This window comes from Thalassophryne amazonica, chromosome 17 (assembly GCF_902500255.1).
Source record: "Thalassophryne amazonica chromosome 17, fThaAma1.1, whole genome shotgun sequence".
NCBI classification, from domain to species: Eukaryota; Metazoa; Chordata; class Actinopteri; order Batrachoidiformes; family Batrachoididae; genus Thalassophryne; species Thalassophryne amazonica.
The window spans coordinates 60,206,861-60,232,150 of record NC_047119.1 but is presented as its reverse complement, the minus strand read 5'-3'; the positions used below and the strand labels follow the sequence as shown (position 1 = coordinate 60,232,150).

The following is a 25,290-nucleotide window of genomic DNA, read 5'->3' as shown; positions in this document are numbered from 1 at the left end:
TGAAAGGACCTAACATCTAAAGTGTGAACATGAAGGTGTCCAAACCCAAGAAGCCCAGAGTGGCCACAGAGAGGAAAAAGCTAAAATTGTATAGCATCTGAAATGCGAATGTGTGCACAACGTAATTCACCCCCATAGTTTGATCAGTTTGTATGCACGAGATAAATAATACAATCATTTTTGCAGTGCGTACGACCAAGACATTCATTTCTACCTCTTCATGCATGTAACCCTTTGAGCACACATAATCTCTTTTGTGGCCAATACATGTATTCACGTTTGTTATTATCCACCTAAACACACAATAATGACATGTCACTCGGAGTAACTCTCAGTTTAGCGTGCTCTGTGTGTGCTCAAGTTGGCACAGTGCGCCAAATAATTCAACGTGGATTCCGTATTTTCCAAAGTGTAAATCACACTGGATTATAAAATCATACTTTTTTCTGTACGTGGACCTTTTTAATAAAGCGTTCCCCTAGGGGCGAGTTTAACAACAGACAGGAACTCAGTTTTGCACATGTGCACACCACTACCTGTGCTGTTACCTAACACAATGACTTTTAAAGTTCAAAAACAAGCAAGATGAACAAAAAGACAATGGAAATCATCAGATCTACATGGATTTCTGTCTCACAATGTTGAAAAGACTACAAAAAAATAAAAATAAAAATCTGAGTCTAATTGATTTTTTTAATGTGAACTTTAGAGTATCATATATGCTACAGAAGATTTTTTTTTAATTGTTTCTTGCACTGTGTAGATCACTGTACATATGTCCTAATACAATTTAAAGTGGCATAAACTCCATCTCTCACTTCAAAGTTGAAAATAATTTCTTGAACATTGCCATTAAGACTTCGAGAGTCAGTAGGCAATTCCAGTGAGCTGCTAAAGTTGGTGCTGCCTTTGCCACCTGCTGTTGGTTATTCCAGTGAGCTATAAAGGTTAACAGAAAGATTAGCGTTTCAGCTGGAGTTGATGCCATCATTTCTAAATGTAGCATCAGTTAAAAGGACACCTTTTAAGAAGATGCTCATCTATTAATGGCAGAAACACACAAGGACGACAGCTTGGAGAATTAAAACCCAGAAGGAACAAAAAGCCAGAATCATGAGGAGACTAATATTGTGCTATGAGCACTGAGGGGGACGTGGGAAAGAAAACAAAAGGCGGAACAAAAGGAACAAAATGCAGATGCAAGGGAATACAATTAAAGAGTGCATGAAACCAATGTAAACTAGAGAGACACCTGTACATTGCTCTGTGCTCTGTGAGAAATTAAACACAGAGAAACCACAAGAGTGCTCTGTGGAAAAAGCCAAACCAGAGAACATAAACCAGGGTCACAATGCCCCCTGTGTATGGTGTCCCTCAGTCTCTGTTCATTCAGGGAGAGAGCCAGTGATGAAGACAGCCAATGCACGAGCTGTTGGAAAAGAGTTGGATAAGTTGAAACAAATTATTCCAAGATGCATTTTTCTTACAGAATTTATGTTGCTACATGGAAATGTATGAGGCTGAGGTTTTTTTTAAAAAAAACAAATGCAACCATGTTTAACTGAAATCCTGTTTTGGTTTTCTTATTTTGGTGTTTCCTAAGGCCCAGTGCGCATATAGCATTTATTTGTTTATTTATTTTAGCCAAGAAGTGCTAAGAGCACTCAAAACCACTTCATCATAGCAATTTCAGTGTTTTCAGCGTGGAACAAAAGCACTCCTTGCGACCTTTGTTTCTCCAACGACAATAAACAGGTAACAGCGGATTTATAATGTATGGCAATAAAAAGCACTCACCCTCAGCTAGGACCAAATTTCTCTCCAATCTGCTACCACAGGTTTTTTGTCTCTGTTGTGACAGATTTTGAATGACAAATCATAAAAATAAACCTTTTCTCCCATTTGCTTGAAAAGGCACTGCGGAGATGTCAAAGCACTGTTCTGAAAACTTTTCAACTTAAAAGTGTTCAGACTTGATGCACAAAAAAGTGGTCTGGTATGAAAAATGATGGACCACATTTTTTCTGGAGGCTGCTGTATGTGGCTTCATGTGCTTAGTTCTCATTTAGAACAACTGAAAAAAGATGCTGGTGCCAACCCCTGCCAACCCAAAAAAAAAAAAAAACTATGGACACTGGGCCTAATGTTGAGAAAAATGAGTATGAAATTATTTCACAGTACATGTACTATAAGTGCACTAAGTTTGGAAACTGTAAAGTGTGGAAATATGATTGTTATTAACTACTAACTAAATTGTAGAATGCCAGTGTTAAAACATTTGACCTTTGAGTAGAATTAATGTATTGAGTTTTGAGATTATATTAGTAAAGATACATAAAATCAGCATCTTTTCTCAACACCTTTGCCTGCTGTTTTCTTATGTGTTGTCCAGATTTGACAGTGAGTTGACCCATGCCTTAGAGGAAGCAGACAATGAAAGAGAGCTCAAGGACAAAGCCATCCAGGAATCCACGGCTCTGGGAGCGGAAATATTCTTCTTACGCCACAGTCTACAAGTATGTATATACTGATGCAAGTAAAGCTGATTTCACAAGTTTACATACACTCAATGTGGGCAAGAATGTCTTGGCAATACTAGATTTTTAATGACTTCAGTGAAGTTTGAACTGTTGTAGTCCTGAGGCAGAATGATTCTACAACACACACACTGTGAATAGGAAAAAAAAAAACAATAATTTGGTAAACAAGTTTTAATTTAAGTTTCTTGAAATCAACACCATGTCAAAAATACGAGGTCTATTAGAAAAGAAACGCCGTGATGAAGCCTCACGGGACATGTTGGGGCATGTCCAGCTCATGCACAATCACAATCTGATATTAACACGACTGGAAAGCAACCGGAATCCATCTGAAATCCACCTGAAAGCTGTCCTGAGAGACCAACACCGAGGTGGTTTTGTGCCGCGCCATGAGCGGCACGGTGGCGCGTCCCTCCGCTTCTTTTTCCATGAAAAAAACTCCTGTAACGGTGGAATGTGCCGATAAAGTGCTGATGTCCACATCTTCTGCCTTTTTGTGAAAGTCAGACGAGGTCCCGGACCAACAAAGCTTTCATGTTGGAAATGATCTGGTTGTTCCAGCGGGGTTGGAGCCTGTCGATCGGCGCTCGGAGCGCGGCGCACTCTCAGCAGTTGTGGGCGGTCTTTAAACCGTCTGGATCACTCCTTAATCTGTGTAATCCCCATAAAATCGTCCGTCAAAGCCATATGAATTTTTCAAACGGTGTCCACCTGGAGGTCTCTCACAGTTTCTGGAAAAAAAATTGATGCAGCAAAGCTCCAAATCGTTCAGACATTTATTCGCAATAAAAATCTGCCGAGAGGGTGGACCACACCTCACTCAAAGCCTACTCACAGGCGAATGACGCAACCGACAGGCATGAAAAAACTCACGCATGCGCATGAAGGTTCAAGCTTGTCTGACGCAATCACACGTGATTCAAATCCATATGGTTTTCAAAAAAAATAATAAGGTCGGATACTTTTCTAATAGACCTCGTATAGTACTTACATTATTAATTCAGAAGTGCACTTAAGGTTTCAAATGTCTTTAACTTACCAATATCTCTTAACTGGATTATAAAATCATCCAGTTCTACATTACATCTCGTGGACATCAGCGTGCATAGGCATCACACATGGTGATATCCGCTCTGAAACTGTTGCGTTTCTCTGTAAATATAACATGTTTCTCATATATAATGTAAAAGCTAGCGAGAAATAAACACTTCTAAGACTGAAAATGCTGCTTTTGTAACCTGATAACACCTCTGCAGTGATTTCCAAGATGTCTTGTGGACGCCAGTGTGCACGCACATCACACGCGCTCAAAGCTAACTTCTGCTCTTTTCAAAAGCTCAAGTGTGCACACACGCACACCCTCCTGCAGATGCCGCTAAAACATAAATAAAATATTGTTTATGATTGATTCTAATTCAATCACGTTTTTTTTCCACAAATCTGATTGGTTAAGCGTGTGAGATTTCAGACCGTATAATAACCGTATATAACAGTAGCAAAATATTCGACCGTTTCACATTTGGATGTATTACTCCGCGCCCTGACCTGTGTTCTAAAGAGATGTTGAATGTCATTCCTGTGCTCTGCACAACTGTGCATGCATGCGCAATATCGTCGAGACGCGGAACTGTCGATTTATGCGACGAGACGCACAATTTGACAGAACACCAGCTGCACATACTGCTAGCTGTTAGCACTCTTAGCTGAGAGCGAGAGAAAGTTGCATACCACCGCCTAAATGGGTGGATTTTAGCTACCATACTAAAGTATTGATGTGGATTCTGATGCTGAATTACTGTTTCACATTTAATGGATTTTCACGTTTCATGGATTACCCTGACCGCTGTTGGAGCGACGCTGCCTCGGCTCGATGGTCAGCCTGGCCGACCGAATTACCTACAGAAAAATAAACCGTGCAAACGGTGGAAGTGAATTACAATGTGAATAACCCCCTTGTGTCTGATGATTTGTGGATGTTCATGCTGTCATATGGTCGCAAATAGCCGTTTCACGGTTCCACTAATGTGTCGACCTTAAAAGCCGGTAAAGCTTAATTTGCAACCGTCATGGGCGCAATTTGGTGGGGGATAGGGGGGACATGTTCCCCCCACCTTTTCAACCAGGGGGGACAGAATATGGTATGTCCCCAATACCTTCTGACATATATGTGTGTACTTGAAACATGCTATTCCAGTCTTATGTGCAAACCATGTCATAATAGTATCTTTGTTTCTGCAAGTTTGTATTTTTAGCAGCATTGACTTGTTTACAACACCTGTTTCTTGTTTGTCACATTTGGAATTTTCTGGGACTGCATTTGCCCAGATTTGAAATGAAAAATAGTTGCCTCTAGGGACTAGTGTCTACACATAAGTATCAATGGACCATATGCTAATTTACTAAATTCTGAAAGTTAGAAAAGGAAATCAGAAAAGCTATCTGGGACCTCAGAAAGCCCATCTGCAATTACTGCTTGATCTCCAAAATCAGTCTATGCAAGCGAAATTATGTTCAGTATGAGTGTTGTCATTAGTGCCACTTCGAAAATTAAATTCATAAGTAATTTATCCTAAACTTATGATCTGTTGTTTTTTCAAACTTATGCAAAAACAAATCTTGAGAAAAAAAATACAGTATGTGATAGTTAATAATTATTAACAGCCTGTTCTTTCATATTTATGAATACATTTTACCACATTGCAGTTGTTTTTTTTTTTAAATGAAAACTCAACCTATCATTCTTTTGGAGTTCTACACATGTGGTGATACCTTATTTACACCAGAATGTTAATGAAATCAATGCTGGCTATTCTCAGAATAAAGTACTTATATCCACAGTTTCAAATTGCATAAGTCAAATGGTGTCCACTTTATGGTCTTCTCAAAACATTAAAATTACTGTTCTGGACGCTCAGAATGCATCTGAGCTTATCTAGAAACCGTTGGCTTCTGGGGGCCTAAAGCGGCCCCAAGACCCCTGGCCTATGGGCTTCGGCCCTGCTGGCCTCGCACTTTGTCCCCCCCATTTCTAGTTCTAAATTGTGCCCTTGGCGACCGTATAATCAGCATGAACGACCGTAAATCATCAGACACAACAGGGTTATTCCCTAATCGATTGATTGATTGAGTTTATTCTGCGACATCAATAGAAACATACAGAGGTGAATATATCACTGATACACTCATAACACAGTAAAGAATAAACGGTTATTTCTATTATGGTCCTTGTGAAATTATTATGTGATAAAATAGAGGGACTTTTTAAATTGTGATAAAACAGTACAGTCATAGTTTAGTGTTGATGTCGCACTGGTGCATGTAGCTCCCTTTGCTCTGCATCTCAATGATCCATCACTGTCTGGAGGAAAAAGACAGAACTTGTTGAATGAACACAATCATTTTATTTCCAGTAAGGAAATGTGTGGGTGGCTGTCTGCAGGAGAGCCAGTCAGAGGTGGACCGTCTGCAGAAGCAGAAGGAGGAGTTGTGCGCTCAGATCCGGGACCTCAGCCTGCCCGTTGATCTTACCTCAGATTCACTGCCAGACCTCAAAAAACAGCTTCGCCTCCTGGAGAGCCAAGCCAGCGAGCGAGCCGAGGAAATCACCAAGCTGACTGCCAAGATACAGCAGCAGCAACAGGTGCGTGACTCATGCACACATTTCCTCCCAGCAGACTCTCTCAGCCTCACTTTGTCTCCACTCGCTCGCAGATCCACATGCGCTTTGAGGTGGAGATGGAGAGGATGAAGCAGATCCATCAGAAGGAGCTGGAGGATAAAGACGAGGAGCTGGAGGATGTACACAAGTCCTCTCAGAGGCGGGTAGGTCAAAACAATGCTTTTACCTTGTCACCATGACAACCTTGTGATCATACAGAGTCACTGCAGGATATTTTTTGTCCTCACAAAAGACATTGTTATTCATGATATTAAAGTGTGTTTCTCCTAATTACGTACACATTGATTCTGGAAAAAAACTTTTACAGTCTGTATGGTGAATGAGAGCATGAATGAGGGGCAGTAAATACCATCTTGAATCTGGAGGGGTTTAATACAAAATAAATTTAGCAGGTTAGAGGGATGGTAAACCCAAAGCTTTACTCCCACACCCCCAATATTTGACCACAAATCCACCAAAAATTCTCAAATCATGGCAGCTCCTGGGGATAGTCTTGATGGTGTCTCAGGTAGTGTCTTATGAGTTGGCAGGATGTGATCAGGAATCACCATGACATGTTTGACGTTGTTTGGTTTGATTTCGATTTTGAAGGTTTATTTTGAACATAACAAAAGAAAAAATATAACAACAGACAATGGAAAATTCTTTCAAAAAGGAGCGACAAGAAGTCGAAACTTATCGAATCCCACCACTTCTCCCTATACGAGGTCTGTCCGTAAAGTATAGGTCCTTTTTATTTTTTTCAAAAACTACATGGATTTCATTCATATGTTTTTACGTCAGACATGCTTGAACCCTCGTGCGCATGCGTGAGTTTTTCCACGCCTGTCGGTGAAGTCATTCGCCTGTGAGCACTCCTTGTGGGAGGAGTCGTCCAGCCCCTCGTTGGAATTCCTTTGTCTGAGATGTTGCTGAGAGACTGGCGCTTTGTTTGATCAAAATTTTTTCTAAACCTGTGAGACACATCGAAGTGGACATGGTTCGAAAAATTAAGCTGGTCTTCAGTGAAAATTTTAACAGCTGATGAGAGATTCTGAGGTGATTCTGTCGCTTTAAGGACTTTTCACGGTGCGAGACATCGCGAAACGCTCTCAGGCGCCGTCGTCAGCCTGTTTCAAGCTTAAAACCTCCACATTTCAGGCTCTGTTGATCCAGGACGTCGTGAGAGAACAGAGAAGTTTCAGAAGAAGTCGGTTTCAGCATTTTATCCGGATATTCCACTGTTAAAGGAGATTTTTTTAATGAAAGACGTGCGGGCGGATTGCAGCGTCGGCTCGCAGCCGCCGCGACGCTCCGCCACAGGAAAAACACCTCTGTTGGAAGCCTTGAGGACAAGTTGGAACATCTCCAGCTGATAAACAATTTCTCATATACTCACTCCACTGAAAGCCATCAAAAGCCAACTGGATTTTAACAAATGGTTATCAACACGGAGGTGTTTTTCCTGTGCCGCCGCGCCGCGTCAGCACATTACTAGAGGTCAGGGTAATGCCATCCAGAGTAAGGATCTGGTTAGACACCATGTTTCTAAGATTTGTGGGGCCAAGTACAATAACTTCAGTTTTATCTGAGTTTAAAAGCAGGAAATTAGAGGTCATCCATGTCTTTATGTCTGTAAGACAATCCTGCAGTTTAGCTAATTGGTGTGTGTCCTCTGGCTTCATGGATAGATAAAGCTGGGTATCATCTGCGTAACAATGAAAATTTAAACAATACCGTCTAATAATACTGCCTAAGGGAAGCATGTATAAAGTGAATAAAATTGGTCCTAGCACAGAACCTTGTGGAACTCCATAATTAACTTTAGTCTGTGAAGAAGATTTACATGAACAAATTGTAATCTATTAGACAAACCACCGCAGCACAGTGCCTTTAATATCTATGGCATGCTCTAATCTCTGTAATAAAATTTTATGGTCAACAGTATCAAAAGCAGCACGAGGTCTAACAGAACAAGCACAGAGATGAGTCCACTGTCCGAGGCCATAAGAAGATCATTTGTAACCTTCACTAATGCTGTTTCTGTACTATGATGAATTCTAAAACCTGACTGAAACTCTTCAAATAGACCATTCCTCTGCAGATGATCAGTTAGCTGTTTTACAACTACCCTTTCAAGAATTTTTGAGAGAAAAGGAAGGTTGGAGATTGGCCTATAATTAGCTAAGATAGCTGGGTCAAGTGATGGCTTTTTAAGTAATGGTTTAATTACTGCCACCTTAAAAGCCTGTGGTACATAGCCAACTAACAAAGATAGATTGATCATATTTAAGATCGAAGCATTAAATAATGGTAGGGCTTCCATGAGCAGCCTGGTAGGAATGGGGTCTAATAGACATGTTGATGGTTTGGATGAAGTAACTAATGAAAATAACTCAGACAGAACAATCGGAGAGAAAGAGTCTAACCAAATACCGGCATCACTGAAAGCAGCCAAAGATAACGATACATCTTTGGGATGGTTATGAGTAATTTTTTCACTAATAGTTAAAATTTTGTTAGCAAAGAAAGTCATGAAGTCATTACTAATTAAAGTTAATGGAATACTCAGCTCAATAGAGCTCTGACTCTTTGTCAGCCTGGCTACAGTGCTGAAAAGAAACCTGGGGTTGTTCTTATTTTCTTCAATTAGTGATGAGTAGAAAGATGTCCTAGCTTTACGGAGGGCTTTTTTATAGAGCAACAGACTCTTTTTCCAGGCTAAGTGAAGATCTTCTAAATTAGTGAGACGCCATTTCCTCTCCAACTTACGAGTTATCTGCTTTAAGCTACGAGTTTGTGAGTTATACCACGGAGTCAGGCACTTCTGATTTAAGGCTCTCTTTTTCAGAGGAGCTACAGCATCCAAAGTTGTCTTCAATGAGGATGTAAAACTATTGACGAGATACTCTATCTCACTTACAGAGTTTAGGTAGCTACTCTGCACTGTGTTGGTATATGGCATTAGAGAACATAAAGAAGGAATCATATCCTTAAACCTAGTTACAGCGCTTTCTGAAAGACTTCTAGTGTAATGAAACTTATTCCCCACTGCTGGGTAGTCCATCAGAGTAAATGTAAATGTTATTAAGAAATGATCAGACAGAAGGGAGTTTTCAGGGAATACTGTTAAGTCTTCTATTTCCATACCATAAGTCAGAACAAGATCTAAGATATGATTAAAGTGGTGGGTGGACTCATTTACATTTGAGCAAAGCCAATAGAGTCTAATAATAGATTAAATGCAGTGTTGAGGCTGTCATTCTCAGCATCTGTGTGGATGTTAAAATCGCCCACTATAATTATCTTATCTGAGCTAAGCACTAAGTCAGACAAAAGGTCTGAAAATTCACAGAGAAACTCACAGTAACGACCAGGTGGACGATAGATAATAACAAATAAACTGATTTTGGGACTTCCAATTTGGATGGACAAGACTAAGAGTCAAGCTTTCAAATGAATTAAAGCTCTGTCTGGGTTTTTGATTAATTAATAAGCTGGAATGGAAGATTGCTGCTAATCCTCCGCCTCGGCCTGTGCTACGAGCATTCTGACAGTTAGTGTGACTCGGGGTGTTGACTCATTTAAAACTAACATATTCATCCTGCTGTAACCAGGTTCTGTAAGGCAGAATAAATCAATATGTTGATCAATTATTATATCATTTACCAACAGGGACTTAGAAGAGAGAGACCTAATGTTTATAGACCACATTTAACTGTTTTAGTCTGTGGTGCAGTTGAAGGTGCTATATTATTTTTTCTTTTTGAATTTTATGCTTAAATAGATTTTGCTGGTTATTGGTGGTCTGGGAGCAGACACCGTCTCTACGGGGATGGGTAATGAGGGGATGGCAGGGGGAGAGAAGCTGCAGAGAGGTGTGTAAGACTACAACTCTGCTTCCTGGTCCCAACCCTGGATAGTCACGGTTTGGAGGATTTAAGAAAATTGGCCAGATTTCTAGAAATGAGAACTGCTCCATCCAAAGTGGGATGGATGCCGTCTCTCCTAACAAGACCAGGTTTTCCCCAGAAGCTTTGCCAATTATCTATGAAGCCCACCTCATTTTTTGGACACCACTCAGACAGCCAGCAATTCAAGGAGAACATGCGGCTAAACATGTCACTCCCGGTCCGATTGGGGAGGGGCCCAGAGAAAACTACAGAGTCCGACATTGTTTTTGCAAAGTTACACACCGATTCAATGTTAATTTTAGTGACCTCCGATTGGCGTAACCGGGTGTCATTACTGCCGACGTGAATTACAATCTTACCAAATTTACGCTTAGCCTTAGCCAGCAGTTTCAAATTCCTTCAATGTCGCCTGCCCTGGCCCCCGGAAGACAATTGACTATGGTTGCTGGTGTCGCTAACTTCACATTTCTCAAAACAGAGTCGCCAATAACCAGAGTTTGATCCTCGGCGGGTGTGTCGTCGAGTGGGGAAAAACGGTTAGAAATGTGAACGGGTTGGCGGTGTACACGGGGCTTCTGTTTAGAACTACGCTTCCTCCTCACAGTCACCCAGTCGGCCTGCTTTCCCGGCTGCTCGGGGATCTGCCAGAGGGGAACTAACGGCGGCTAAGCTACCTTGGTCTGCACCGACTACAGGGGCCTGGCTAGCTGTAGAATTTTCCACGGTGCGGAGCCGAGTCTCCAATTCGCCCAGCCTGGCCTCCAAAGCAATGAATAAGCTACACTTATTACAAGTACCCTTACTGCTAAAGGAGGCCGAGGAATAACTAAACATTTCACACCCAGAGCAGAAAAGTGCGGGAGAGACAGGAGAAGCCGCCATGCTAAATCGGCTAAGAGCTAGTAGCTGCGCTAAGCTAGCGGATTCCTAAAAACACGCAAAGTGAATAATGTGTAAATAATTTAGAGGTGATTCAGCAGAAGGAGTGCTTTAGTTAAGGCACGTGAAGATTACACTGGGAAACAAATCGTTATCTAGATAACTAGATCAATCTAACTGCGTAAATTAAACAGCTAACAGATACAGCAAAACACCGCTGTGCTCCGGAACAGGAAGTGATACAATACCGCAGTGAGAGCCAACCACCAGTAGAGGCCTACTAGATCATTTGTAACCTTCACTAATGCTGTTTCTGTACTATGATGAATTCTAAAACCTGACTGAAACTCTTCAAATAGACCATTCCTCTGCAGATGATCAGTTAGCTGTTTTACAACTACCCTTTCAAGAATTTTTGAGAGAAAAGGAAGGTTGGAGATTGGCCTATAATTAGCTAAGATAGCTGGGTCAAGTGATGGCTTTTTAAGTAATGGTTTAATTACTGCCACCTTAAAAGCCTGTGGTACATAGCCAACTAATAAAGATAGATTGATCATATTTAAGATCGAAGCATTAAATAATGGTAGGGCTTCCTTGAGCAGCCTGGTAGGAATGGGGTCTAATAGACATGTTGATGGTTTGGATGAAGTAACTAATAAAAATAACTCAGACAGAACAATCTGAAAGAAAGAGTCTAACCAAATACCGGCATCACTGAAAGCAGCCAAAGATAACGATACGTCTTTGGGATGGTTATGAGTAATTTTTTCTCTAATAGTTAAAATTTTATTAGCAAAGAAAGTCATGAAGTCATTACTAGTTGAAGTTAAAGGAATACTCGGCTCAATAGAGCTCTGACTCTTTGTCAGCCTGGCTACAGTGCTGAAAAGAAACCTGGGGTTGTTCTTATTTTCTTCAATTAGTGATGAGTAGTAAGATGTCCTAGCTTTACGGAGGGCTTTTTTATAGAGCAACAGACTCTTTTTCCAGGCTAAGTGAAGATCTTCTAAATTAGTGAGACACCATTTCCTCTCCAACTTATGGGTTATTTGCTTTAAGCTGCGAGTTTGTGAGTTATACCACGGAGTCAGGCACTTCTGATTTAAGGCTCTCTTTTTCAGAGGAGCTACAGCATCCAAAGTTGTCCTCAATGAGGATATAAAACTATTGATGAGATAATCTATCTCACGCACAGAGTTTAGGTAGCTACTCTGCCCTGTGTTGGTATATGGCATTGGAGAACATAAAGAAGGAATCATATCCTTAAACCTAGTTACAGCACTTTCTGAAAGACTTCTACTGTAATGAAACGTATTCCCCACTACTGGGTAGTCAATCAGAGTAAATGTAAATGTTATTAAGAAATGATCAGACAGAAGGGGGTTTTCAGGGAATACTGTTAAGTCTTCAATTTCCATACCATAAGTCAGAACAAGATCTAAGGTATGATTAAAGTGGTGGGTGGACTCATTTACATTTTGAGCAAAGCCAATAGAGTCTAACAATAGATTAAATGCAGTGTTGAGGCTGTCATTCTCAGCATCTGTGTGGATGTTAAAATCGCCCACTATAATTATCTTATCTGAGCTAAGCACTAAGTCAGACAAAAGGTCCAAAAATTCACAGAGAAACTCACAGTAACGACCAGGAGGACGATAGATAACAACAAATAAAACTGGTTTTTGGGACTTCCAATTTGGATGGACAAGACTAAGAGACAAGCTTTCAAATGAATTAAAGCTCTGTCTGGGTTTTTGATTAATTAATAAGCTGGAGTGGAAGATTGCTGCTAATCCTCCACCTCGGCCCGTGCTACGAGCATTCTGGAAGTTAGTGTAACTCGGGGGTGTTGACTCATTTAAACTAACATATTCATCCTGCTGTAACCAGGTTTCTGTAAGGCAGAATAAATCAATATGTTGATCAATTATTATATCATTTGCTAACAGGCACTTAGAAGAGAGAGATCTAATGTTTAATAGACCACATTTAACTGTTTTAGTCTGTGGTGCAGTTGAAGGTGCTATATTATTTTTTCTTTTTGAATTTTTATGCTCAAATAGATTTTTACTGGTTGTTGGTGGTCTGGGAGCAGGCACTGTCTCTACGGGGATGGGGTAATGAGGGGATGGCAGGGGGAGAGAAGCTGCAGAGAAGTGTGTAAGACTACAACTCTGCTTCCTGGTCCCAACCCTGGATAGTCACGATTTGGAGGTTTTAAGAAAATTGGCCAGATTTCTAGAAATGAGAGCTGCTCCATCCAAAGTGGGATGGATGCCGTCTCTCCTAACAAGACCAGGTTTTCCCCAGCAATTCAAGGAGAACATGCGGCTAAACATGTTACTCCCGGTCTGACTGGGGAGGTGCCCAGAGAAAACTACAGAGTCCGACATTGTTTTTGCAAAGTTACACACCGATTCAATATTAATTTTAGTGACCTCCGATTGGCGTAACCGGGTGTTATTACTGCCGACGTGAATTACAATCTTACCAAATTTACGCTTAGCCTTAGCCAGCAGTTTCAAATTTCCTTCAGTGTCGCCTGCTCTGGCCCCCGGAAGACAATTGACTATGGTTGCTGGTGTCACTAACTTCACATTTCTCAAAACAGAGTCGCCAATAACCAGAGTTTGTTCCTCGGCGGGTGTGTCGCCGAGTGGGGAAAAATGGTTAGAGATGTGAACGGGTTGGCAGTGTACACGGGGCTTCTGTTTAGGGCTACGCTTCCTCCTCACAGTCACCCAGTCGGCCTGCTTTCCCGGCTGCTCTGGATCTGCCGGGAGGGAACTATTGGCGGCTAAGCTACCTTGGTCCGCACCGACTACAGGGGCCTGGCTAGCTGTAGGATTTTCCAAGGTGTGGAGCTGAGTCTCCAATTCGCCCAGCCTGGCCTCCAAAGCTACGAATAAGCTACACTTATTACAAGTACCATTACTGCTAAAGGAGGCCGAGGAATAACTAAACATTTCACACCCAGAGCAGAAAAGTGCGGGAGAGACAGGAGAAGCCGCCATGCTAAACCGGCTAAGAGCTAGTAGCTGCGCTAAGCTAGCGGATTCCTAAAAACATGCAACGTGAATAATGTGTAAATAATTTAGAGGTGATTCAGCAGAGGGAGTGCTTTAGTTAAGGCACGTGAAGATTGCACTGTGAAACAAATCGTTATCTAGTTAACTAGATCAGTCTAACTGCGCAGATTAAACAGCTAACAGATACAGCAAAACACCGCTGTGCTCCGGAACAGGAAGTTATACAATACCGCAGTGAGAGCCAACAACCAGTAGAGGATCAAGCAAATAATGTGATATACGTAGTTTTCAATATGATTAGAGCATCTTTTAATTTTGACCCGTGTAGTTCTTCAATTGACCCCTACCTGGCTGCCTATTAAAAATTCAGGTGCCTAATCAGTTATTTCAAAAGAGTAATGTCTACGGAGTATTTGTGCCAGATTTGATGCTTATATCACCATTTGCAGGATTGTTTCAGTTATCTGCTGCACTTGTAGTGGCAGACGGTCACGTCAACACTGTAGGGTTAAAGCTGCTGTTTTCAGGGACACGAATATGGCTCTGTTTAAACCTGGCTAGTTTGTGTCAAGTTAGAAGAATTTTTAAGCAAGAAAAGAGAATATAGTCCATGGAGACTCCTGTCGGCTCTCATTCATTAACTTGTCCATTAACATTGTAGAACAAGAAAGGACACAGAGCTGATCCTTGGTGTAATCCCACCTCCACCTTGAATGAATCTGTCATTCCGATTGTGCATCTCACCACTGCCACACTATCCTTGTACATGTAATGCACTAATCTCACATACTTCTCTGCCACTCCAGACTTCCTTATACAATTCCACAACTCTTCTCTTGGTACCCCGTCATAAGCTTTCTCTAAATCCAAAACACACAATGTAACTCTTTCTGGCCTTCTCTGTACTTCTCCAACAGTATTCTCAGAGCAAACATTGCATCTGTAGTCCTCTTTCTTGGCATAAAACCATATTGCTGCTCACAGATCTTCACCTGCTTTCTAAGCCTAGCCTCTACTACTCTTTCCCATAACTTCATGCTGTGGTTGATCAGCTTAATGCCTCTGTAGTTACTACAGCTCTGCACATTACCCTTGTTCTTAAAAATAGTAATCAGCACACTTCATCTTCACTACTCAGGCATTCTTTCACTTTCTAAGATTGTATTAAACATTCTGGTTAGAAACTCCACTGCCATGTGTCCTAAACATTTTCATTCCTCCACAGGGAATGGCATCTGGAGCAACTGCCTTTCCATTCTTCATCCTCTTCAAGCTGCTCTCACTTCAACCTTATTAAGCTTCCCTCACTTCTTCCTTACTAATCTCTTGCACTTCCTGATTTACTCTCTCCACATCATCCAGCCTTTTCTCCCGCTCATTTTCTTCATTCATCAGCTCCTCAAAATATTTCCTCCACCTTCTCAATACACTCTCCTCACTTGTCAGCACATTACCACCTGCTTCCTTTATATCACCCAAAGCTGCTGCAGATCTTTTCCAGCAGTGACAACTTTGTCTGGCCAATTGGTACAAGTCCTTTTCCCTTTCCTCACTGTTCAACTTCTTTTACAGCTCGCTATATGCCTTTTCCTTAGCTTTTGCCACTTCTGTTTTTGCCTTACACCACATCTCCTTATACGCCTGTCTACTTTCTTCCTCTCTCCGAATATCCCAATTCTTTTTTTGCGAACATCTTTCTTGTTATGCTTTCCTGAACATCTTCATTCCACCACCAAGTGTCCTTGTCTTCCTTCCACTGTCCAGATGTCACACCCAGTACCTTACTAGCTTTTTTCCCTCACTACATCTGCAGTACTTTTCTAGTTGTCCAAACCTGCTTCCCCTCCATCCAGTGCCTGTCTCAGCTGTTCACTGAATTTCACACAACAGCCATCCTCGTTCAGCTTCCACCATCTGATCCTTTGTTCAGCTCTTACCCTCTTCCTCGTCTTCACCTCTACAGGCATCCTACAAACCATCATCTCATGCTGTCTACCTACAATCTCCCCTGCCACCCCCTTACAGTCTCCACTTTCTTTTAGCTTGCATCTCCTACAAAGAATGTAGTCCACCTGTGTGTCCCTTTCTCCACTCTTATATGTCACCCTGTGCTCCTCTCTTTTCTTAAAGTAGGTATTCACCACAGCCATTTCCATCCTTTTTAAAGGATGGAACGGTAAAATCAATTACCGTTGGTCCTTCCACATTCCTGTCCTTAATACCATATCTACCCATTACTTCTTCATCACCTTTGTTCCCTTCACCAACATTGTTTCATTTCAACTCCATTGTGGTGGTGAACAGAGACAAATTCATAAAAGTTGTGTCATTGTCCAAATGTTTATAGCACTGACTGCAGCTTGAGGGAAACCCAATTTTCATAATTACTTAATGAAGCTGCTTTAGAATCACACACATTATCAAGAACTGATGTTGACTGACTGAACTGTTTGAAGTAAATAAAGTCCAAGACTTGTTCACTGACTTGAAAATGTTCATCTATCACTATCCAACTACTTATTTATTTGAATGTAATTACAAAGAATGTGGTACTTGTGTCAGTTAACTGAGACTGAGGATAATAACTCAACTTGAAACTGCCGTTGGCTGTTGAAGTGGAAGTGGAGCTTGCCAAGCATATGTAAGCCACATCAGTGTAACACATTATTTATTTATAATGCAAGCACTGTGTTAGCAAGCCAAAACTAATGGGCTAATATGTGTTACTGTATAAGGCACAAAGAGCTCAATAGTCATCTGCTTTTTGCCACCTCTGAACAAATGCAGAGCTAAATGTGCACATTTACCTCAAAATGTAAATACACTTTTCAATAAAGTGTAATTTTTAAAATGATTATACAGTTAGCCTTACCTTAGCCTAAGCATTACCTGAGCCTATTAGTATAAAGGAGCAGCTTTCATTTGTAACGTGTGTAGATGGTGCCATCTTGTAGCCATAGATGAGAATGCAATATACTGTATTTTTGGTATACAAGTCCCGTTGAAATATAAGCTGCAGGACAAAGCATGCCTTAAACTACTCTTACACCGAAGGTGTATGCATGATGTGTTAGTGGCAACCATTGGTGAGCTATATGTGTTGTGCACATGCTGGCACTTGCCACAAGTAACAATGATTGCTGGCCTGTGCGTGACATGTGTCTGCTGTGTGGTCAGTGGCATTTAACAAAGCGTGTTGTCTGCTGCTTTTGTTACCTGTGTGTTATCAATTTTGCTTCTGTTTTGTTCCATTTAATCATGGATTTGGAGTTTCTGAATAAACTGGTGCTTTCCAGCCTGATACACAGACTCTGTGTGTCAGTGTATGATGAGTTAGCTATGTGTTAAGGGGAGACTGTGCGATGAGTGAAGTTGAGTGGCCTGAATTTTGAACATGTCCAAAACTCTCTGTATGATGTGTAGTTTGTAGTTATGTGTTTGTGGTGGATAGTTGGTCACATGTCTCTGGATGCAATGCACATGTCTGTGTGACAGGAGCTTTGTACCCCAGAAAATACAGTAATTTATTTACCAAAATATAGCCAGCAGCCCGTTGTTATTTTTTTCTTAGGATTTGCTTTAAAAGCTGATTTGTGCTGATTTTCATTCTCCTGCTTGAGGGATAATTTCCCATCAGAGAAAACAAATGCTCATTCTGTTTGTGTCCTTTTTTTTTGTCTTACTGTGTGTGTTTTGTGTTTAGTTAAGGCAGTTGGAGATGCAGTTGGAGCAGGAGTATGAGGAGAAACAAATGGTGATTCACGAGAAGCACGACTTGGAAGGACTCATTGCGACTCTGTGTGACCAGGTACCCACAAACACATAGATAGTTAAAACGTTATACAACAAACATATTCAACGAGGCTACAGCATTATGGTCTGGCAGCATCACTTTCTCACATAACATATTTCCTTGATTAAAAGCTTGGGCATTTATTTTTTTCAAACCTTGCTCAGACCCGGCACCCAAATGAGGCAGGCCTTTATTCAAGGCCGGCGATTATTAACAAAATGCTGCTTGTTTCCTGCACTGTAATATGGTGTTAAGTTTGACACATATCTCTGGGTGTGGTGAACCAAAACAACCGCTTCTGAGGCACACCTGCTAAGCAATGGAGACCACAACAGCTGTGATTTGTCACTTTCTCCCCTTTCACTCCTTCCTCTCCCATCATATTTTAAAAGTTTTTGCAGTGCGCACAGTGATTACATTTTGATCATGGATCAAATACAGGAGCGTTTGGCAGAAAAGTCTGCAAATATGACCAACTTTTCAACACAGAGTGGGATGGAGGGATTTCATGGAGGGAAACTGCACATACTGGTCATATTGGTTTGGAGGTTGATGACTGGATAAAGAAGTGGAGCTTGTTGAGGGACAAATTGTTCCAGAAAAAGCCACTATTGCTGCAAAAAATTGCATAAAGACACAACAGAGAACTTTAGAAGGGTCACATGCATGTCAGCGTCATTGTGTGGCCACCGAGTTACGTAGTTGTACAAGAATAAATGGGGCTTTAGGATTTTAAGGTACCACTCTGCAGAGGACTTGTAATCTTTTTAATGCACATAATGCCTGGTGCTTATTTATGTCAGGCGCTTATTTTTTCAGATGAAGATTTGACCCGACCATTAAATGAGGCAGGCCCGTATTCAAGGTCAGGTGTTTAAGCAAGGAAATATGGTAATTATTGCTAAAATTGTTTGTTGGGAACATTGTGGTATAATGTAAAAATACAATGTTGGGGCAACCTTTGTACACTATGAAATTGTCTTGCAGCAATGTAAAATCATTTGTGATATCGTAATGTTGTAGCGATGTTGTGACAATGTAAATTTGTTACCTGGGAGGTCAGAATCCTTCATACAGTCACGAGCACTCAGATGAACTTCCCTGAGATGGCTTTTGACACCGTGTACAGAAATTCTTTGGATGTGGAAACTAAATTGTTGCACCAGCTCTCTGGGTGGCTGTTTCTCAGACCATCTCTCCTATGAAGAAGCTGAATGTAGAGGTCCTGGACAGATGTGGTTACATATGGTGTGCCGTAGTTAGGCTACTTGGATGTACTGCTTTAGTGCATCCGTAAAGTATTCACAGTGCTTCACTTTTTCCACATTTTATGTTACAACCTTTTCCCAAAATGGAGTAAATTAATTTTTTTCCTCAAAATTCTACTCACAACACCCCATAATGACAACATGAAAAAAGTTTTTTTTTTAATTTTTGCAAAATAACTAACTAAGAACCTTACATGTACATAAGCATTCACACCTTTTGCTCAGTACTTTGTTGATGCACCATTGCCAGCAATTACAGTCTCAAGTCGCCTTGACTCTAATGCCACAAGTTTGGCACACCTATCTTTGGGCAGTTATGCCCATTCCTCTTTGCAGCACCTGTCAAGCTCCATCGGTTTGGATGGGGAGCGTTGGTGCACAGCAATTTTCAGATCTCTACAGAGATGTTCAATCAGATTCAGGTCTGGTGTTCTGATGCTGAAAAACATCCCCACACCATGATGCTGCCACCACGTTTCAATGTAGGAATGGTGCCTAGTTTCCTCCAAACATGACGCCTTGAATTCACGCCAAAGACTTCAGTCTTTCTCTCATCTGACCAGAGAATTTTATTTCTCATGGTCTGAGAGTCCTTCAGGTGCCTTTTGGCAAACTCCAGGTGGACTGCCATGTGCCTTTTATTTAGAAGTGGTTTCTGCCTGGGATTGCTGCACAGATGAATGTCCAACTGGAAGGTTCTCCTCTCTCTACAGAGTAATGCTGGAGCTCTGAGAGAGTGACTGTCTGGTTCTGGGTTACCGCCCTGACTAAGGCCCTTCTCTCCTGATGGGTCAGTTTAGATGGGTGGCTAGCTCTAGGAAGCATCCTGTTGGATCTGAACTTCTTCCATTTACAGATTATGGAGGCCACTGTGCTCATTGGACCTTCAAAGCAGCAGAAATGTTTTCTACCCTTCCTCAGATTTGTGCTTCAAGACAATGTTGTCTCGGAGGTCTACAGACAATTCCTTTGATTTCATGCTTGGTATGTGCTCTGACATGCACTGTCAATTGTGGGACCTTATATGTAGACAGGTGTGTGCCTTTCCAAATCATGTCGAGTCAACTGAATTTACCCCAGGTGGACACAGTTAAGCTGTAGAAACATCTGAAGGATAATCAGTGGAAAGAGGATGCACCTGAGCTCAATTTTCATGGCAAAGGCTGTAAATACATATGTACATGTGATTTCTTAGGTTTTATTTATTTTTTATAAATTTGTAATAAATAAATACAAATAAAAATCATTTTTCACATTGTCATTATGGGGTATTGTGTGTAGAATTTTGAGGGAAAAATGAATTTTGCCCAATCTGAAGTAAAGCTGGTACATAAAAACATGAGGAAAAAGTGAAGCGCTGTGAATACTTTCTGGATGCACCGTAAATTCCCGGAAACAACAACAGAGGCAACTTAAGGTAATGAAATGAATATTTACTTCACATTTGACTGCACACTCCTTGAAAACTTGTGAGATCGGTGGCATTGTGTTGTGTGAGAAAAGTGCACATTTTACAGTGGATTTGTCTCATGAGTAGTCCAAGACACACGTGCAGTCATCATGCTGCTTAATCAACATCTTTATCTCTCACATACCATGTGGATGGATTATCTTGGCAAAGGCGATGCGCCCACTAACAGAGGTTTTAACATGTTTGTCAACCAAATTGCTGTGTGTAGAAGACATCTCTCTCTTTTGCTTCAATTTGTGGAAATTGATAACAAAATCAAAGGTTTTGCCTTTATATTTTACTTGAATGCATTTTTCTTATGATGTGGTGGATTTTAATTTGAATTCTAAAGATGATGACCTTGACATGTTTTGCTTGTGCACTTCTAAATTTGGAATGAGGCTCTGAACTGATGTCTCAGCTGCCTAGTAACCTTTCAAACTACTTTAAATACTTTAGTGTAAGAGTGAGGATGACAGTTAGGTTTTGATTTCTTTGAAATGCATAAAAAATCTGTAAATTTAAACAGTTCTTCTGGGTCTGTGCAATAGTTTTTTGGATTCCAGCCTTTGGTATCGTCCGGGTCCAATTCTGGAAGTTTTTACCTTTGCATTCTGCAAAGAACAAAAAATATACCACTATGTTTCACAGTTTGATGAAAATTCTTGCAGAGATTTGATTCAGGAAGACAAAAACAAATGGCACTTGACTGCAAATTTCTCTGTGCTGTTGTGCAACTGGAATATACTTGTACACTGGACATCGTCCTTTTTTTGGCATTCCACTGATTTTTCAAGTACACTATGAAAGTAGCCTGCAGCTGATATTGAGATGTCACAGAAACTTACAAACAACACTGATGTATAGCCTTTAAAAAGTGTAAAATCTTGAAGAATACTAGGTGCTAAAGTAAAACCACAACTCAAAATCTACCAGAATAATAACAAATCAAATCAAAAGGTATCCTGGGGTTGGAGTTGGGCCATGCCCCTGGAACGTTAGTGGTCACCTGGAAGACCTCATTCACAGACCACTGACACACTCAAAGAAACCAATATGGGTTTTGGTGGTTTTTATGTTAAATGAACGGAAGTCTAACATGAAGCTTCTACATTATAGAATCAAGTTTTATGGGTGAACACATTCAAATCATGTAGTTTTAACATAACATGCAACAACTTAAAATTTAACTTGCTTAGTGAACATAATATAATTATAGAAAGTATTTCCACCCAAGTAAAATACATAACGTAGCCAGAAACAAATTTGCTGAGTGACCTAATGAAAATTTGTTGGGTCAACATGATGAATTTGCATTACTGTTACTTAATTATCATGGGTCAGGCCAACTAGATTTGTAAGGGTAAATGTAACAAAAAAACCCAAACAAAACATTAAGTCCCTTTGGCTGCTTGCTTGTTTGCACTTGGGGTCGCCACCTCAAATCCAAGGTGGATCTGCATAAATTGTGCTGATCCAACACAGCAAAGTTAAGTTGGCATGTAACTGTACTATTTTAAAAGTAGTTGTAAGCATTATAGGGCAGAGATGAGTGACCAAGTGGTTATTGCACTTGGTTTCAGTACAAAAGGTTCCTGGTTCAAACCACACCCCTGCCACATTTCTCCATGTAATGTGGAGTTGCGTCACGAAGGGCATCTGGTGTAAAACCTGTGCCAGTTCAACATGCAGATCCAGCTCAGATTTCCTGTGGCTACCCTGAGTGCAAACAAGGGAGCAGCCGAAAGGACTTACTTTTTATTTTTGTTACATTTACCCTTACAAATCTATTTTGCCTAAATCATGGTAATTGAGTAACAGTAACGCAAATTCATCATGTTGACCCCAAAAAATTGACATTTAGGTGAACATTTTCCTTTTCAAATCTAGTTGGCCTGAACCATGGAAATTAGGTAACAGGAACACAAATTCAACGTGTTGACCCAACACATTTACCCTTAGGTCACTCAGCAAAATTGTTTCTGGTTACATTAACACATTTTACTTGGGTGGAAATACTTTACATAATGTTTTTATGTTCACTGAGCAAGTTATTTTTTTGAGTGCATGCCCGTCTTTCAACTGTAACCATCAGTGGGCGCTGTTTGAATAGTGTAGCAACACAGTTGTTGCATGATCTGAGCTTCAACAAAAGATGTAAGTGTTCCACATCATATGGTCCTTGGTGTAATCCTCCCTTTTCTAGCAAATAAGTTCCTTTGGCTTCTCTCTTATTCCACTTGGGGTCACCCCAGCAGATTTGATGTGGACTTGGATGTTGATTTGATACACGTTTTACACTGAACCCCCTTTCCAAGCAACTCTACATTAAATGGAAAACAGGCAGGGTTGGCCTCAACTGGGAAGCTTCTGCTCTGGAAACAAGCACACGAACAATTTGGCCACCACACTGCCCTAGTCTTGCTTTATCAGAGGTCAAAATTATTTTTCTCTTCTAACATTGCCCTGCTTTTGCCACAAATTTTTGTGACGATGGAATATGAATTCTCAACCAGTCAGTGCCTAATGTTCCATTTCTGGATTCATTGACTGTTGCCACTTCACAATCAATACCAATGAGTCAATACAGACCTTATTTTTAGAGGGTGGTGTTACAAAAGAGGGGCTGGACAATAAAGACTTACTGAACAGTGAATGATGAGTTAAAGGGCCTTCACACCGGAAGCATTGAGGGCGATAGACGTGTCGTGAATCGGTCTAAGAAGCATTAGTTTCAAAGTGTCGCAGCAAAATTACTGATTAATATAAAAAAGTTTCTTACATTATAACACTTGTATTTGAAATACAACCCCAATTCCAATGAAGCTGGGACATTGTGTTAAATGTAAATACAAACAGAATACAGTGATTTGCAAATCCTCTTCAACCTATACGAGTATTCAATTGTACACACCACAAAGACAAGATATTTAATGTTCAAACTGATAAACTTTATTGTTTTGGTACAAATATTTGCTCATTTTGAAATAGATGCCTGCAACACGTTTCAAAAAAGCTGGGACAGTGGTATGTTTACCACTGTGTTACATCACCTTTCCTTCTAACAACACTCAATAACTGTTTGGACATATCCAAAAGTGAGGAATTTTGGACTTAGTGTATCTACTTCACCACTCCGGCTGCCTGTCTCAGTCTGCCCCAGAATGAGGCCTGAACTCCGGCTCCTCCGTGCAGCTCTGCACGCTGTCACGATTTGATTGATACCCCACCAAGTCATCAATCCTCTTTCGGCTCAGCGTCACTCTGAAAAGTAGCTGTAAAAAAAACTTCTCCCAGCTTGTGAATGGCTGAGCCTTTTGGGGATGCTCCTTTTATACCCAATCATGACACTCACATGTTTCCAATTAAGTGCTCTTGGAGCATTCATCAACTTTCCCAGTGTTTTGTTGCCCCGTCCCAACTTTTTGAAACGTGTTGCAGGCATCCATTTCAAAATATGCAAACATATGCACAGAAACAAAGTTTAACAGTTTGAACATGAAATATCTTTTGTGGTGTATTCAATTGAATATAGGATGAGGAGGATTTGCAAATCATTGTCTTCTGTTTTTATTTACATTTTACACAACGTCCCAACTTCATTGGAACTGGGGTTTTACAGATGCAAATCCAAGATGGCAATTGCTCAGCTTTTTCCTGTTGTGGAAATGGCCAGAGTGTGTCGTAACAATCTCTATCCCCCTTGCCACTTCCAAGGCGGCGCATCTGACATCACTGGCGCATTGGGCGGCTTTAAGTACCGCGGCTTTAACTACCATTTTCATTCATATTGGGGTCTTCAAAATTAGGCGAAGAGTCATGCAAAAATCCAAGATGGCTACCTACAGTAACTGCAAAAATCATAATTTGACATATCTCATGACTGAAACAACATATTTGAATCATTAGTTTCTATTTAGATGTTTTTCAGTATTCTAAAACAGATGTTATTAATATTTAAGTGAAAGATGAATCAGTCTACATTTATATGTGACTAGTCAGTGACTTAACAGTGAAACTACCCAAATGGCACGAGATGAAATGTATATCACAAATTTCCATTCACTGTATTTATTGTATTTTATATTGTAACAATGAATGAAGAATAAATCTTGCCATGTAAAATGGATCTTTTGTCATTTTTGTCCAATTTTAATGCCAACCATTAATGTAGTTTATCACTGTACATAAAATGTTTTTGTTCCTCTCCTGCTTGAGAAAATTAAATGTTACTTTATGCTGAAAAAGTGCTGTCATATGAATATATAGACATTGTAATCATTTTAGAGACACAAAAATCACTCTTGAGGGATAATTAATGGCAAAATTAGCTTGAGGATTTCAAAGAAAATTAATAGACCCAGATATACTGTATGGGCAAAAAATTTATTTTGGCGAGAAATCTTGTGGCCATCTTGGATTTTCAAAAATATGACGACTACCTCAGTTGCTTTTATTGTCATTTAAACAGGTTTTTTTTGTTTCCTCCACTACGTGCTGTTCTGATTACGTCCCTTGTTAGTTGAAGCTCTGCTGTCTTCCAGGTGGGTCACAGAGACTTTGATGTGGAGAAGAAGCTGAGGAGAGATCTGAAGAGAACTCATGCACTTCTAGCTGACGCTCAGCTCCTGCTTTGCACCAGAGACTCCTTCGGGGAGAACCAGCCCAACGGCAGCAAAGACCAGATAGAGCGCCTCCACTGTCAGGTACGCACATCTGCAGACACATTCACGTGGAGACGTATTGTGGTCATTTTCAG

At 40.6% G+C, this 25,290-nt stretch overlaps 1 protein-coding gene across 2 annotated transcripts in view; it reads left to right on the top strand.

Moving 5' to 3' along the window:
• LOC117530120 (unconventional myosin-XVIIIb-like) overlaps nt 1–25,290 on the top strand; it is a 188,498-nt gene that overhangs the window by 92,025 nt on the left and 71,183 nt on the right. For both annotated transcript variants that reach the window (XM_034193072.1, XM_034193071.1), the window contains exons 30-34: nt 2,393–2,516; nt 5,980–6,180; nt 6,252–6,362; nt 17,724–17,828; nt 25,076–25,237. In XM_034193072.1, the coding sequence (XP_034048963.1) occupies nt 2,393–2,516; nt 5,980–6,180; nt 6,252–6,362; nt 17,724–17,828; nt 25,076–25,237 (703 nt within the window). The remainder of the gene's footprint in view (nt 1–2,392; nt 2,517–5,979; nt 6,181–6,251; nt 6,363–17,723; nt 17,829–25,075; nt 25,238–25,290) is intronic.